This window comes from Astyanax mexicanus, chromosome 13, assembly GCF_023375975.1.
Source record: "Astyanax mexicanus isolate ESR-SI-001 chromosome 13, AstMex3_surface, whole genome shotgun sequence".
Classification (NCBI taxonomy): Eukaryota; Metazoa; Chordata; class Actinopteri; order Characiformes; family Acestrorhamphidae; genus Astyanax; species Astyanax mexicanus.
In genome coordinates this window covers 47,887,725-47,905,953 of record NC_064420.1, presented here as the reverse complement: position 1 = coordinate 47,905,953, position 18,229 = coordinate 47,887,725, and the positions used below count along the sequence as shown (strand labels likewise).

General features: G+C 36.2%; 1 protein-coding gene across 1 annotated transcript in view; it reads right to left on the bottom strand.

The window, feature by feature from the left end:
- Positions 1-10,006, bottom strand: part of slc9a8 (solute carrier family 9 member 8) — a 76,249-nt gene extending 66,243 nt beyond the window's left edge. Inside the window, exons 1-2 of the mRNA XM_049463132.1 lie at positions 9,584-10,006; positions 790-962 (exon numbers count right to left, since the gene is read on the bottom strand). Coding sequence (XP_049319089.1) covers positions 790-962; positions 9,584-9,795 — 385 coding nt within the window. The 5' untranslated portion in view covers positions 9,796-10,006. The remainder of the gene's footprint in view (positions 1-789; positions 963-9,583) is intronic.
- Positions 10,007-18,229: the final 8,223 nt, after the last annotated feature.

Here is an 18,229-nt window from a genome sequence, read left to right as displayed (position 1 = left end):
TAATTAGGGGTATGCCATATTGTATTATACACAATATATTATATTATACACAACTCACAGGGTCTCCACTACCAGACTCTGGAACAGCTTCATCCACCAGGCAGTCAGACTCCTCAACACACAGACAGAGCCTCCAGTACCAGACTCTGCAACAGCTTCATCCACCAGGCAGTCAGATTCCTCAACTCACAGAGCTTCAACTACCAGACTCTGCAACAGCTTCATCTCATCCACCAGGCAGTCAGACTCCTCAACACACAGAGCCACAACTACCAGACTCTTCAACAGCTTCATCCACCAGGCAGTCAGACTTCTCAACACACAGAGGCTCCACTACCAGACTCTGCCACAGCTTCTTCCATCAGGCAGTCAGATTCCTCAACACACAGAGCCTCCACTACCAGACTCTGCAACAGCTTCATCTCATCCACCAGGCAGTTAGACTCCTCAACACACAGAGCCTTTACCACCAGATTCTGCAACAGCTTCTTCCATCAGGCAGTCATATTCCTCAACACACAGAGCCTCCACTACCAGACTCTGCAACAGCTTCATCTCATTCACCAGGCAGTCAGACTCCTCAACACACAGAGCCTCCACTACGAGACTCTGCAACAGCTTCATCCACCACTCAGTCAGACTCCTCAACACACAGAGCCTCCACTACCAGACTCTGCAACAGCTTCATCCACCAGGCAGTCAGACTCCTCAATCCCCCCACCATTACTCATCCTACCCACACACAGACTGTACTGTGTATGGCATTTATTTCCAGAAATATCAACATACCAATAACCAGCAGGCTGAAGAAGATGCTCATCCCGCTGGACTGCTCCTCCTCCTGGGCCTTAACCCCTGTCTGAACAGGCAGGATGGGCTTGGGCGTGGGCAGGGTGGTGGCCTTGGTGAGAGGCGCCGTGGTGTGTAGGGTGTCATTGGTAGAATTTGAAGTGGCATTTATCCTACAGACAGACATCAGAGAGTCAGATAACATGATTTTGTTTTTTCTTAAAGACTGAGAGCAGTAGTGAGGTAGATGTGTACGATGAATGATGCAGAGTTTTGAATAAAAAACAAATCAGATACATGAATAATCCAGTCCTTAGACAACAAGCCCAGCCTCAATGTTACACTTGTATAATCAGTACAAGTTACTATAATACAGTATGTCTATCTACTGGATGATTACTTTTAACTTACAGTAACACTACAGTACTTAAGTACTTAACTGCTGTATCTGTATCAACTGCAGTATTATTTTTACTTCACTACTGTACTTAAGTATTAGGGGTGGGAATCGTTTACTATCTCACGATTCGATTCGATTCCGATTTTGGGGGCCACGATTCGATTCAAAATCGATTTTTGATTCAAAACGATTTGATTTATAAAAATTTCTGCTTCTGGCTTATGAATCTTATTGAAAAAAGCCTCCAAAATATACACTGGTCCTGAAGCAGGTAATGTGTTACAAAAACAATAAAATGTGCAGGAATGTGGGTCCTCAGTGACAGAGGAATCACTGGGATATCACAATGACGTTAATGAACAATAAATAAATAATAAATAACACTGATTTATTACCAGGCTACTAGCGGTGGTGTGTAGGTGACGCTGCTGGGCTGATGTGATGATAGCACTGGAGCGCTAAAGTTCAGGAGCAGCTGCTGATTAACTAGTTAATTTAAGGTCGTTGTATTTCTTCAGAAAGGGAGCAGGAGGTGGAGAAATTAATTCATATGGTCCATTCCTTAATTCCTCTGTGATGAGGAGCTGAAATTAGCTCTGATTAGCTTATTGTTATTTTTCCGTTCCGCCTTAAATGCTGCAGCCCGCTGCCACCTGTAGCGTTATTTAAGGTGGAACTGGAAAGTTAGCTAGTTAGCTAGCTAACAGTTACTGAAACTAACTACTAGCGATCTTTTTTATGCTTGTTATGAAGCATTCTGCCATAAAACATTAAAACTACACGTTAATCTAAGGTAATATAATGCTTGTTCTGCCATCTTACCGGTGATTCTCAAACACCTACGCTCTGTGTGTGTCTGGAAGATCTCCGTTTGAAGGGACAAGCGCTATCCCCAGGGTTGCCAGGTCCAACAAAAATACCCAGCCCAAAATCAGTCTAAAACCCGCCCCTCAGAATCGATTTTGGGACATTTTAAATCGATTCTGAATCGTAGTAAATGAGAATCAAGATTCTTATGTGAATCGATTTTTTGGCACACCTCTATTAAGTATTATAATACACTATCTGTATCTACTGGATGATTACTTTTAACTTCACTACAGTACTTAAGTACTAAACTGCTGTATCTGTATCTACTGGAGTATTAGTATTACCTCACTACTGTACTTAAGTACTAAACTGCTGTATCTGTATCTACTGGAGTATTATTTTTACTTCACTACTGTACCCAAATACTATAATACAGTGTGTTTATCTACTGGAGGATTACTTTTAACTTTACTACAATACTTAAGCACTAAAATGCTGTATCTGTATCGACTGCAGTATTATTTATACTTTGCTACTGTAATTAAGTACTATAATACAGTATGTGTATCGACTGCAGGATTACTTTTAACTTAACTACAGTACTTAAGCACTAAAATGCTGCATCTGTATTTACTGCAGTATTATTTTTACTTCACTGCTGTACTTAAGTACTAAAATGCTGTCTCTGTATCTACTGCAGTATTATTTTTACTTCACTACTGTACTTAAGCACTAAAATGCTGTATCTACTGCAGTATTATTTTCACTTCACTACTGTAATTAAGTACTATAATACAGTATGTGTATCTACTGGTGTATTATTTTATTCCATTACTGTACTTAATTACTGAAATGCTGTGTCTGTATCTACTGGAGTATTATCATACTCCATTACATAATAGTTTGTGTGTCTAATTTGAATCTAAATGATCATATTTCTACTGATATAACACACTCACCCCTATTGGGAACTCATCTCAAATTCATTTACAGTCCATTTTTTTAAGGGAGGGTGGTGTGCCTGAGTTTAAATGTCTTTAAAAAGCTCAGTTTAACGCTCTGGTTACAAAAAAAAAATGGCCAGGATTAAATCGGGATCATAATGACACTTCATGGGGTGGTTAAGGTTGGGCTCTGGCCGGGTCGGGACGGATTTTTTGGGCCAGCTATAAACTCTACTGCTCGTTAAAATTATACAAATTTTAGGATTCATTCCAAACCCACATTTTCACCAGAGCCAGAGCAGGAGATAGTTTAATAAAGATGCTCATCATTAAGCAAACCAAGTTATCAAGCTGATCTTATAAGAAGACCTCGCTGCTCCCGTTCTGCCTTTAGCACTGCTGCCTGCCTGCATTGAGAACATTGGAGTTTTGTTAGTTTGTTTTGCAATGAAAGAACCAGAAACACCAAATTTAACTTGGAGTGATAGTGGTGGTGAGAATGGAGAAGGAGACCCCTGGCACTACTTAGACTTAGACCATGTTTTATAAATTATTATTAGAAGAGAAGAGAGGGATGCTTTTAAGGTGGAGGGACATGGTTGATTAATCGTTGTTTATAAAGAGATCAGCTCAGTGTTTTAAGGTGCTCTAATTCCCTTGCTTTTGACAGTTTTAATTGATTTTACAAAAGTGACAAACCAACTAGTGACCTGAACAGCTTGCTGTTTAGCTTCTCTTTTTGCTAAGTTTGTTCAGAAAAGTTCATTTAAGACTTTTTGTAAACGTATACTCTATTCTGTTCATTCCTGAGCTTGTGCTGTTGAATTAATATAGACAATATGATATTTAAACTTTATATTTATATTTAAATTGTGTCTGTAATAACATCAACACAAGACTTGTACTTTTACTTTAGGTACTTAAGTATGATGCTTAAAGAACTCTTCAATTTCTACTCAAGTCACTTTGTTTAAAAATATATATATTTTACTTTTAGTCAAATCTGGGTCTCTAGTAATTTATACATGTCTGGTGCTCACATACTGCTAATATACTGCTCATTTACTGACTATATACTTCTCACGTACCGACCATATACTACCTAAAGTGGACTCGCTTTCACTAACACAAAACAAACACTCTGTACACTGAATGCAAAATATACTGTTCGTTTTTATTCCGTAAATATGTACCTGTAAACTTGCTGCACTTCCACAGGTTAAGATACTGTATCTCAGTTTATTTATCAGACATGTTATCTGGATAAACTGTGAGAACAGCAACAGGCAAAACCAAAGAAGTGTATTTAGCTGTGGTCCAGCAGTCGCCACAGCCACACCGCTGCTGGAGAGTATGCAAATTACCATGTATTATTTGTTTTATCTCTGAGATCAAACCATAACAGTGGATGCAGCAGGAGGAACAGGGGTGTGTTTAGCAATGATTATTACAGCGGCAACACTCAAGCTCACCCTTAAGAAAAGGACCACTCTTTCTCAATGCCACCACTGCTGGAAAAAAAAATCTTAACATTACAGGTAACATGATATAAATATAATATGCACATAAAATAAAGATGAATCAACTGTGACACTGGCATGGTAGGTAGTGTGTTAGTGTGTGTTGTGTAAGTGTAAGTGGATGTGTGAGTAGATCAGACACAGCAGTGCTGCTGACGTTTTTTAACACCCAATTAACATATGATCTGAACCAATGATTCCAGACAGTATTAATAACAATAGACTTTCCTGGAAGTTTAGTACAGTAGTGTGGTGCGATATTTCCCCTGTTACTTAAAGTAAGGCCCTGTAGAAGGTGGTGTTTAACGCTTAGTTAATCAGGCATTCCTAATGCCTCGTTAGAATTAACAGCCCATAGAATTAAAAACCCATAACCATCTGGGAGGAGATACAGGAGAATAGAATCTGAAAAGTTCAGGACCAGCCTTTTTCCATACACTATTACCCTGCTGAACTCAGATATTGCTCAAAAACTGAACACATACTACTCATATACTTAGCACATACTGTGCATATATTGCCCCTGTGGTGTTTTTATACTGTTCACATACTAATCAGATACTACTCATATACAGCCCATATACTGATCAGACATTGATCAGATACGGCTTATATACTGCCTAGAGACCGACCGATATGGGTTTTTCTAAGGCCGATGCCGATACCGATCATTAGTGGTCAGAGTCAGCCGATGGCCGATGTGACCTGCCGATTTTTAGGGCCGATATGCTATCGTATTATATTTATTTGGCATGCTTAAAATCATACTAGTAAGAGGAGGAACAACAGTTGTAAACTTCACACAATTTATTGAAAATAAGGTCAGCATTTTATAGTGACTTTAATGTTACTATATCACTATATGTTAATAAAAAAAATATTAATTTTATTTAGATTGTATTATCCATAACATTTTATTTTATTCATTATATAACATATGTTCTATATACACTATATATTCATGTTTATAGTAGAAATATTATGTTGGCTATTATATAAAATTTACTGTAGGGGCCTACTAATTAACAAATGTATGACTTGTTGCAGTCTGTTAGTCTATTAATTATTCATTTTAATATGTTTAACAGAGTGCAAGAAGACTTCCATAATGTGACAACTTTAGATAGTTACTCCAAAACGGCAAAGCTCATTTCTTCTTCAACTCCATGCAGTTGAAAACGAATGGACATGGGAGGACAATGTTATAAAATGTTCACATTAGGGCTGCAGCTATTATTTTACAAAAATGGGTGACGTTTAAATTAAGAATAAAATTATAAATAATGCAAAAACAGACAGGTGCTGTAATTTAAATATAGCTTTATCTGTTTTTTTTTTCTTCTTCAAATGAGCTCCTTAGCCAGAGAAACGCGTCTCATCAGCTGTACTGGAGGTTCGGTGCGTGAGCGGAAAATGAGTTGAGAAAGCTGAAGAGCGCGGACTTTATAGGTTCAGGATAAAATGAGCTTTTATCAGAAAAGTCTGGAGGGGGTTCTAAAGTAGAACCCGACAAAACAGAAAATTCTGCTCATCGTTTCATTTAATATCTAACAGCGCAAACCGCTTTAAACGGGTGAGTTTTACAGCAGAACAGCAGGAGGCGGCATGATTTAATGTCTGTTTGTAGTGAAGGAAAAAGAGATGTTTTATTTTAACTCCATTATTTTAGAAACTATTTGTTTTATTAATTCGTTTACAATAAAGCTTATTTATAGTGTTGGGAGTAACGGCGTTAAAACTAACGGCGTTACTAACGCCGTTACTTTTTTCAGTAACGAGTAATCTAACTAATTACTATGACTGTAACTATAACGCCGTTACCATTTCCGACACCCCGTTACTGCACGTTACTTTAGCAGCTCTATGAACTTTTTTTTTTAATTTCGCTTTGCCCTGGTTAACCCCTCCTCTGTCCGGTGAACTTGAGCTTCTGGCCGCTGTGCCTGTGGTTTGGCGTGGTGAAGTGAGGCACAATTGTGACGATTTGCTGCTCTAATCAATTCAGTGATTGCCGTGGACAACCCAAGTTATTTTTAGCTGCTCCGGTTTTTGTGGTGCTGCTGCTTTCTATTTTAGAGCTTAGATTCTCTGCCCGAATCCCACCTGACCTGAGGACCGACCCGAAATCAGGCTCCTATTTTTATTTTATATAAAGCTATGGTGTGATAATCACAATGTTGCTAAGTAACCAATTATTATTGTTCACTAAAGCGAACGAAATAGCGAAAATTGAAAGTGAAAAACATTTGTGTTAACTGAATCTAATAAAAACGGTAATTAAAAGGAAAAACAACTATCTCGAACTGTATTTTGTGTTTATAAAACTAACTAAAACGAACTGAAATTACTGATAGAATACCCTAATTTTTGTGTTTAATTTATTTATAAGCGCTGTTGTACAGCGGAGTTGTACAGCGGGAGTTGTTGTGCCGAGCGCGCGGCACCTTGTGGTCCGTTAGTTCTTGTGTAAAGCGCTCGCGCTAGCAAGCCCACCCTAAAATGAACAGAAAAAATAAAAACAAAATAAAATTAAACTATAATAAAAATGAAAACTGTAATCACGTAGCTCTGGGCGCACGTGAACGCCTCCGCGTTTGACTTGCAGCATTGTGTGTAGCTGTTCTTAAAAATCATTTAAATTAAATAATAGTTCTATGCTTCTATGTTACAGTGTTAATTAACATAATTCTGATTATATTTCGCTCATTCAATCAGCCCGAAAACAGACAGTTTATGGGGCGGATCGGGTCAGGCTCATAATGACAGTTTATGGTTCGGGCTTGGGCAGAATGTGCACGGGCTCCGGCTGGGTCGGATTTTTTGGGCACGATCTAAGCTCTATTCTCTTTTGGTGAAGCTGTTATATTAATACCATTTTAACGGGCATTAAATTGTTGTTTTTGTCCATTATTTTGTTTTATATATACATATTTCTTTTGAGTGTGGCTTGGTTTGTTAAATTTCATCCCCAGACGCGTTTTTCCGCTTTTTTCAGTATTACAAGTTTTAGTAATTTTCTTTGGTTGTGTGGAGAATTTCGTTTTATTTTTTTGAAATTCGTTAGATTATATTTTTGTCAATATTTTGGGTTTATTTTCGTTTGTTATTTTTTGTTATTTTTCTAATAATAATAGTAAATGCATAATTGATTTCCTTTTTTTGACGGGCGAATAATAAAAAGTAACCCGATAGTTACTTTTAATTACTTTTATAGTGGAGTAACTCCGTTAGTAACTCAGTTACTTTTTTGGAGAAGTAACGAGTAACTATAACTAATTACTTTTTCAAAGTAACGTGCCCAACACTGTTTATATATAAGGAGAAGTACAGTCCTCTAATAATCCTGACTAACCAGTAATTATTATTTCAGCGCAGCTGATGCTGCGAATATCCTTAAACAGTTTTAGTCCTGCCCTTTTTCATTTCGTCTAAAAATAATTTAAATACTGAAAATATCAAGTGTTAATTTGATTTTATTTACTTAGATTTTCGTTTCTGAAGAAGAGACGTCAGTTATTTTATACTAGAGCTTATAGATAGGGCTTGCCTTGCATAGTCAGGGCGCATTCCAAATGCACTCCTGCCATCAACGCTAAGCATAGTTTCGTTTGCAGAGAAATGCTACAACACCGATGCAGTTGAAATTCTATTCTTTTTCAGTAAATGAAGCAACATCACAGATTACTAATCATGAGAGAAAATATAGACTTTGGGACACTGGATTGTAAAAATGGATGCCTTACCCGTTGAAAGTCTTGCTCACTCTTGAAACCTTGCGCTGCGTTCCAAGTAGCTGCCCGCAGATGTGCCGGATTAAAATCGGCGCGGCCAAATAAGAAAATCGGCCGATGCCGATTGATAAAAAAATAACAAAAATCGGCCGATTAAATCGGCTGGCCGATCGATCGGTCGGCCTCTAATACTGCCCATTTGTTCCATATACTGATTAGATACTGCTTATGTACTGCACATACAGTGCCCCCATATTGATCAGACAATGCCAGTATATTGATCAGATATTGCTTATATACTGTCCATATACTGATCAGACACTGCTCATATACTGCCTGTATATTGATTACATTTCTCTCATATACTGACCACAATATTGTCCATATACTGCTCATATACTGATCAAATGCTGTCCATATACTGCTCATATACTGATCACACACTGCTCATATACTATCCATATACTGATCAGATACTGTCCATATACTGCTCAGATAATGATCAAATTATGTCCATATACTGCTCATACACAGATCAAATACTGTTCATATACTGACAGTAGGGGTGGGCAATATTATATTGTATACAATATATCGTGACACAGAAATATCATGATATTAAAAATCCATATCGTGATAATAGGGCTGTTCTGTCTTAAAAGTAGTCTATTATTTACTGTGTGCTTTAGGTTTATTTATTGTATAATTGTTTTAGTTTGCAGTTTATATGCATGCACTAAATATTCTGCAATAATATTTGCTGCAATTTATTATTCTATGCTATATTATTTATTTTGCCACATTATGATTATACTGTTATACTATTATACTATATTCCTGAAATGAATTAATTATCCTATATTATCCTAAGTTTTCCTATATCGCCAAGTATATTGTTATCGCAAAAAAAACCTGAAATATCATGATATTATTTTAGAGCCATATTGCCCACCCCTACTAATCAGATACTGATCAAATACTATTCATATACTGCTCATATACTGATCACACACTGCTCATATACTGCCCATATGGTGTTCATATACTGTCCATAAGGGATCCCACACATACAGTGCAACTTTCTGGTTACTGCCATATGTACTATATAGCATGTTAGTGAATATGAACACTGTAACCTTAATCCTGTTCATAAATCAGCGTACATATTACAATTTACAGGACACTACACAATCTACAGTAATAGAGCTAGATTTACTACGTAAACATTAAATGGAGGCAACGTATTAGTATATTACAGTAATTTTACAGATACTTAACCTACAGTACAGTAGTTTACTGTAATTGTACACTGTGTTTGGACTGTTCAGTTAGCTGGGCAGCTGCTTTGAGAAACAGAAGGTAATACAGCAGTGTGGATGAAGTGAGTACCTGCTGAGTTCTGGGTTCTCCTCTGCTGTATGAGGTCCTGCAGGCTGGTTCTGTGCAGGATCTGGAGCTTCCTGGTTCTGGATCTGGCTCTGTACCTCTCCTCCACCTGCTAACTGAGTCTCAGTGCTCTGAGCGCTCCAGACACACGCAGAGATCAGCAGTAACCAGGTGAACACGCTGCTGTTTAACAGCTTCATTCTCAAACACAGCATTAAAACTGACAAATAACAAAAACTAAACCATTTAAACCCATTCCCCTGCTCTCCATGCTCAGCTTAGCCGCGCTGCTACACCACCAACAGCTACACATCACTACTTCTGCTGCACTCTGGGAGTTGTAGTTTTAAAACATATATGATGCGATGTTTTTAAATACAATACACATAGCTATCTTAGAAGTCAGCACTAACTGTTATTAACTTATCCTAATAAATATGTTTGGTTCTTTCGTAAAACGATATTTAAGGTAAGAAAGCGAAAATTCTATAAATGAGTTTAGCGCACAACTACATTTCCCAGCATTCTCAGCGCGCCCCGTCGTAACTTGTCAATACTGCTCGGATTGGTCGCTGAAGATGCGCATGCCGCGTCCTTATCAACGTTAAGAAGATTCTAGTAAGATTTGTGTTGGGAGAAAATGAGATTTAATATTTAATTATGTACGTAATTATGTATTATATATATATATATATATATATATATTTTATTCAATAATTTAATTATGAATACATAAACGATTGGGCTGGATGAAACGTTACACATTTCCTAGATAAACCTTTTGTTATTTTTCCAAATATATATATATTATTTATTTAATCACTGCACTTTGCACAGTGCTGCTTTCTATCCCATCATGCACTGCTGGCTCATATCTCAATGTCAAACTGGTTTCTAACTGTAAATTCTTTTTTGACTCTGATAATAGTGTAATTATTGGCAATGCATGTCAATAATGAAGGTTTTGTAGTCTGTGAATTGTTTGTCTAAGTAGTCGACTATGCATTGTTTTATTAGCCATGCTTTGGTTTCTCATGAAATAAATAAATATATATATATTTATATATATATATTACAATATTCATAGAAAAGCAGAGAAAATGCATCACCAATGATTTTTTTATTTTTGATACTATTAAATATTTGGCACTATATTTCTCAGCTCTAATTAAACAATGATTGTATGCTGTTTTTGTGTTTGTTTAACAGTTTTAAAATTGAGGCAAGTCAAGTGCATTTGTATAGCATTTTTATTTTCATATGTAGAGACAATTTAATGTGCTTTACACAATATATATTTACACAGCGTCGCTGTCCTATGAAAAACACTTATCTCCATTTTTGTCGATTTTTAGTTTACTACATAATTTGAACAGACAAACGGTCCCTCACACTGTGCCAAAATTTCTTGATGAACGGACCAATAGAAACTCTTCAAAATGACCTGAAATGAACTCTTTTTACATTGACTTCCATTGAAAGTTTGCAAGGGTTTTTCTCGCTCCTGTAAAGTTGCTGTTTTGGAGATAAGTGTTTTTCATTGGACAGCGACGATATATTTTTGGAATCACATGCCAAACCGGTTTTGAGATTTTTTTGAGTAAATCTCTCTATCTATTTTCTTCAGGAAATCACCAAACACAAATGAAAACATGCCAGTCAACAGATAAGCTGGTCAACCAGTGTAACCAGTTTAACCAGCTTGAACTGCCCATTTTTTTCCCCAGCAGGGCAGATTGATCACCTAGCTGGTTGGTTGACTTGCTTTATGAGGTTTTTAAGGGTAGGCCAGCTAAGCCATAAATTAAATGAGTGAACTTAACTAGTAAATACTAGTAACTACTGTACTAGTAAATCTACTGTACTTAAATGGTACAAAAGTTAGCAGTGCATTTTTAGAAAATATAAAAGCTCAAAAGAAAAATAGTAAAAAAGGGGGTATTTTTCAGAAACAAGCCATTAGTTAACAGCTTACAGCTGGTAAACAGTAATGAAAATGAAAATAAGTTGAGCTTTTGAAATTGATGCCAAAAAAATCTGCAGTAAAGCAGTGCCAGAACAGATGATGTCACTGCACTTTCTACCGCAGCTTTTACACACTTACACACAGCACAAAAAGGACAGAAACACAGAGAACTCTATAACTATTAAAAGTAGAAGTTATTTCTTTTCTTTAGAGAAATTAAAGATACAGAAGCCAGAGAGCGGTGAGTACTGTTTTCTAAACCTTCAAAAGACTCTTGGAAACTGGAGAAAACTGCTACAGGAAGACGTCTGGCTGACCCACATGGAAACAGCTATATCTTTTAACCTCAGATTTACAAGATTGGACTGTGTCTCAATTTCAGCAGTGAAGAGAAGAATTAGAGTTTTGACAGGTGAAGAACTGCAGTAATAAAGTCATTGCTAAGATTGTCTGGTAATTTCTTAAAAAAAAGACTTATTCTTCTAATAATGCATCACTGCTACTGGCTTTGTCAGGTAGTGTGTATTAATTATATAATATGGCTCAGATTTATGATCAGTGATGTTATAATGTTCAAACATTACTTTTACAGAAAGAAACAGCATAAACTGTTAACACAAATATAATCAATTAGAGTGTCTTTAGTGTTTCCACTATATTTAAGCATGATCACATTATTAAAAGTGCTGGAATAAGGATTATTGGTGTTAGAATGCTAGAAGCAGATGTTTAGATAAATGAGACGTATTCAGCTGTTCTAAAAAACAAGCCGTCGTTCATTAAAAACGCTGCCGTCTGCTGGCTGTAGGCTAATAGGCTTCATATGTTCTTAGTCATTTCTAAATAAGTTACCTCCCAGCCAAGATTAAGCAATTAACTTAATCCTAATTAACTTAATTCATTCCTTTCTCTCTGCCGTTCTGCTGCCTAGGCAGTGTTTTAATGATGTGAAGATAAGGGCCTGTTGGGATTGCTCTGCTACTGTAGATGGTAGATAGTATTGACTTTGTGGACATGCAGCTAACCTTTTACAACCACGAATACAGAAAAAAGCATGGATGCTTTATAAATGTAAGTACAAACAGAATGCAATGATCTGCAAATCTCCTTATTCTATATACTTGTTATGTTCACAACATTATATTGAACGCAGATTGAATGCTGAAAGTGAAACCATTTTTCAAAAAAACATTAAATAATTTAGAATATTTTTAAAAAGTTGAAAAAGAAGCAACAAAAGGTGGGTGATATAGGCAGTACTAATAAAAATAGCTGAGAAAATTAAAGCAATTTAACTCTTCTACACTTAACTGTGTATAAAAAGAGCCTTTTAGAGAAGCAGAGGGCCCTATCTTACACCCTGTGCAAGGTGCATCATGATGCTCATTGCTATCTCACACCCCGCCAACAGTCTATTTTCATGCCTTCTGCCTGCGTCATTTAAATAGCAATGGTAATTGTGAATATATCTCCGCTGATGAGCATAGTGGTTTGGAAATTAAGTGTGTTCAGGTAAATATCTGGTGTATTGCTATCTTGGCAGCGGAAAACACAGGTGCCCCACTGACTGAATACAACCTAGACCCACACTTGTTACACTCAAATCCAAAGTGTTTGCCAGTTGTCATCCATGCAAAGTTTTACAGCAACAATTAACAGAATAAAATAACACTGCTGTTATGAACGAGCAGGTCAGTTTCCTCTGCTGAGAAGCGTTGAACACATCCAGGTAGCTGCACCAATACCAGGAGATCCGGTATTTTTTTCAGTTTCTTCAAACATGCTTTAGAATAGATGATATGGGGCATATTTTGCCCCTGCAGATAAATCACTTTTTACACTGTTATCCAGACTTGAAGTATCTTGTTTTACTACACAAAAAGTCAATTTTACACTGTGAAAGAGTTCTCCCTTAAGCTCCAAACACATCCATGATTAATTAAAATAAATAGTACATGCCTTTTGCACATTTCAAGCAGTGCATTATGTACTTTTCCTGTCATTATGATAGCAAAAACAAACTGACACAACCTAAATCAAGCAAAGGCAAAGATGGGCAGAGTTTCACCAACCTGCTTATAAATGCATCTTGTAGAACAATTTCAGAAAAATGTTTCTCAAGGTAAAATTGTGAAGATATTTTAGCATACATAATATCATCAAAATATTCAGAGAATCTGGAAAAATCCCTGTGCACAAAAAAAAAATGATGGCTGTCAGTACTAGATGCTGGTGAAATTACTGCATAAGCTCAGGAACACTTCCAGAATCACTCTCTGAGAACTCACCATGCTGCAATCCACAAATGCAAGTTAAAGCTGTTTCATGCATAAAAGAAGCCGTGTGTCAACACCCGCCAGAAACGGCAGTGCTTTCTGTAGGTCAAAGCACGTTTAAAAGTTCATATTTTAATTCATCTAACCACAAAACATTTTTAAATTTGGTCCAGAGAAGATGAAATAATTTCTGGATCATACTGACACATGGCTTTCTTCTTATGACTTGTTTTCCACCCTAAACTTCATATCCGTTTTAGTATCCTAGCTTTTGCTACAGTTGTGGTAACCATGCTGACTCACCACCTGCAGAAATGTTAAAGCGAGATTTTCCACTTTTAAAACAACAGGAAACTCCCCTACTAATGATAAATAGAAAATTTGACTGGAACATCTGAAAAATAACAGTTGGTTTTGAGAGGGATATCTAAAGGTGAGGTTTTTTTTCCATTTGCTGACTAATGCAGAAGAAAGCCAGAAAGCTAACATTACCCCTATCTCACCTGTATTTATTAGCCTCTACGACAGAGGCTGTGCTAGAGGTCTCTTTATCAGTGTAGAGCAGGGGTCACTAATCTGATCCACAAAGGGCCAGTGTGGCTGCGGGCTTTCATTCCAGTCAAGCTGTAGCTTTCTTGATTCCTCCTGTTTAATCAGTCTGACTTGTGTTTAGTTATACAGGGTGGGCTCCTGCTTGCTTTGAATGAAAACCTGCAGCCACTCAGGATTTTTGCAGATAAGCTCTTTTGTACGTTTTTTGACAGAAGTAGATGGATTCCCATTTTATGATATAACTGTGCCATATTTGCTTGGTATTGTAGTAAGAAAACACTAAGGAACAAAAACATAAAAATCCATCACTGTGAAATCTATCAAGCAAATCTGAGGGATGAAAAGGTCTCTTATAGAATGATTATATGAAAAAGCTTATACACTAATTTTGTTCTGGAAACGATCTTTAAATCGTTAAGAGAATTTGGTTTTCTGGTTTTAGTATAAACACTTCTGAGTCTAACAACTTTTATATTCATAGAGGAATCCCAATTCAAACAGATGATGTCAACAGGTTAATTGTAATCAGGATTCGTAAAATAGTAGTATCCCCTAAAGGCTAAGGGCTCTATGTTATTGATATATATATAGGCAAGCCACCAATCGTGCACTGTGCAGCTTGATTTAGGGCGTGTCAGTGTGTCTTTGCTATCGTAACGACTGGAAAACTACGCCTTTTCCGCATGTCCATATGTGTGTGATTAACAAGAAGGATGTATGCGCATTGAGCCCATACTATGCACCAGCATTGACGAAATAGCAATCAATGTTTGATGAAGTGCTGGGCGGTATGACCAAAAATGTATATTTTTACAGTAAATGTATAGTTTCACAGTACTGTATATCACAGTATTTATGATTAATATATATTTTTTTCTTTCTTTCTTTTTTCACATAACTGAGCTTATAGGTTTGTGACTTACTGTACTGTTCAGAGTACATAAACGCTAAGGCTTTAAATTAAGGCTTTGATTACAGTTGGGTTTAATTTTTCTCACAAAAATACGCAATATATGAAGAAATCAGATTTCATTAGCAGGAAAAGAGCTAAAGAATGTAAACAATATATCTTAAAAAGAGATAAACCAACAACTTCAACACTGCTTCACTTACAAAACTACATATTTTACATAGTTCCACACTATACATTCTGGGCTTGTCTGGGGGACAAGGGGAACTTTTCTCTGAGCTGTGGATTGATTGCACAATTCTATTAATAAGCAAATAATTGCTGTTTGCTGTTGTTTTTCTATTTTACTCAGATAAAAACACTCATACAGTGAGGAACAGCAGCAGGAGCTCCTCAGATATGTTGTGCTAACTGGCTAGTGGTACCTAGCAAGCTGTATCTGCTTCTTTGGCAGTGCTGTCCTATACTTTTAGCGGTATGGCCATATTGAAAAATGCATACCGGTTTTATTTCTCCCCTTCATACAGTGTACCGCCCAGCACTAGTCTGCACTACATTTATCACCAACAAGCTCTACAATACAGTTCCATTCTCATTAAGTCGGAGAAATCTGGGATGATAGACCATGAGGCAGTCGAAATGTGTCATGGAGGAAACAAACAATGCATTCTCTGGACCAAAGAGAAAATAAACAACACTTTAAAAGTCAGGGTCTGTCATGGTAGGGGTGGTGGATAATTTTTTGGAACATGTAGCAGGGCTGACACGCAGGAATGGAAGAACAGTATATTAATTAACAAAAAAGAGCTGACTAGATAAAACATAAAATATATTTGTGTAATATAGTCTTCAATCAAATAATAGTTAAAGTAAGACTATTAAGACTGTCCCACTTCTGACTTATCCATGATGATTTTCCACTATAGGGTGTACAGTGCTAAAAAGGTATAGGTGAGGGTGTGGGTGTGTATGAGTGGATCAGAGGAATGTCGTATGGAAACAGTTCAGTTTCTCTTCAGACAAAGAGACTCAGATTATGCAGGGTGTTGCGGGAAAAGTTCAGTTTAAAGGCTAAGTGATTACATCTGAACCCGATGGCCTAATGTCCAAATAAAGCCATGTACATTTACCACTGACTCATGAACACACTGCATAAATAAATACATTCAAACACAATAAATGTGTATATATATACACACATATATATATATATATATATATATATATATATATATATATATATATATATACACATATATGTGTATATATATATATATATATATATATATATATATATATATATATATATATATATATTTATATAAACTCATCAAGAGTTAATTACTTGAATTTCTTGCCTCTCAAAGTGTTTGAGAGCATCAGTTGTAAAGTAGTGAAGAGGTAGAGTAAAAGGTATACAGTGAATAGCTGTATTTGAATAATGTTTTAATCCATGTTATGGCAAGAACTATTCAATTTAATAAAGAAAGAAAAAATGACTTTAAGAAATGAAGATCAGTCAATCCGGTCAAGTCCATCAAAAATGTTATGATGAAAATGGCTCTCATCAGGAACACAATTGCCAGATTACAGTTGTCTTACTGTCTGTTTTATTGCATATTTCATTTGTGCTACACAACATTAGCACAAACTGTAGCTACACAAATACCCTGCCATGCTAAAAGTCATGGGAAAGCAGTGTGTACACTGTATATAAAGTGTCTGCATAAGGTGTGAGGTTTTATCTTGTGAGTGAGGCTGAACAATGGGCATTGTGCTCATGGCAAGGCATATTAAATTATGGGAGTTGGAGCGAGGTCTGGTAGTGGGTGCCACTGTATGGAAACAGGTGTATTCCATAGTAATGATTGTGTCCAGCAGCTCCTGGTTAGAAATGAGTCTCTGAGTCAAGATGGAAGAAATCACTTCATGGACGCAAACTACAAATATAGACATTTTTAACATATTGCACAAAGTAATATAGAATATTCTGATATTTACTATATTTTGGCCAGTGCCTATGCAGCCTATTGATATCAGAATTCTCATTTCTGTGTATAAGTCTCATTTTACATGTAGCAGAGAGTTCAATCACGAAGACAATCTCTCTCTTATTTCCTTAAACACAGTTACAAAGATATCTCCAGCCTAACACAAACAGGATCTAAAGTACTATAAACATAATTAATACTTTGGCCTTGGCCCAAGCCTACCAAATAAATACTGTATCAGTTTAAACCACAGACCGGCAATGGTTTAAACCGCATGGGATTAATCTGTCAAAAACTAATCATTTTCTGAGACTGAGGTCAATGGATTCAGTCATTCACAATAAAAAAACATCTTACTATACAACCTGTAACTCATGCTATAACATGTTATGTTTTATGTGCATTATTTAATTGTTGTAAGTTCCAGCTCTGGACTTAACTTGATGAGATTTAGTTTAGCCAGCAGAGATTAGTACAGTTTAGCTTCCTTATCCAACATCAACATTAATATGTGGTCTTTATGTAATCATATATCTACTGTTAATCTCATCAGGTTATTTTTTAAAAGCCACAAAACACAATATTAATGTTGCTGAGTTTTACATGGTGTTATTATCAGTGTGTTTAAACAATTTACAACAATTTTAGGTGTTAACAAGAAACAATAATATATAAAATATATTAAAAATATATAAAAATATATAAAATATATATATAAAATATATAAAAAAATAGGGTGTCAGAATGGTATAGGCTATGTTTACACTTCTCATCCAACCACAATCAGATTCACTCTATTTGGATGGAGAGATTTATCTGGATAAGGGTTTTATTGAACGATGAGAAGTCAGAATAAAAACAAGCTGAAATTAAATAGAAGTAATGAGGCTATTTTTAAAATTCCCTCTGCTGACAACTTCTATGGTGATGTGGATTTCATTTTCCAGCAGCACT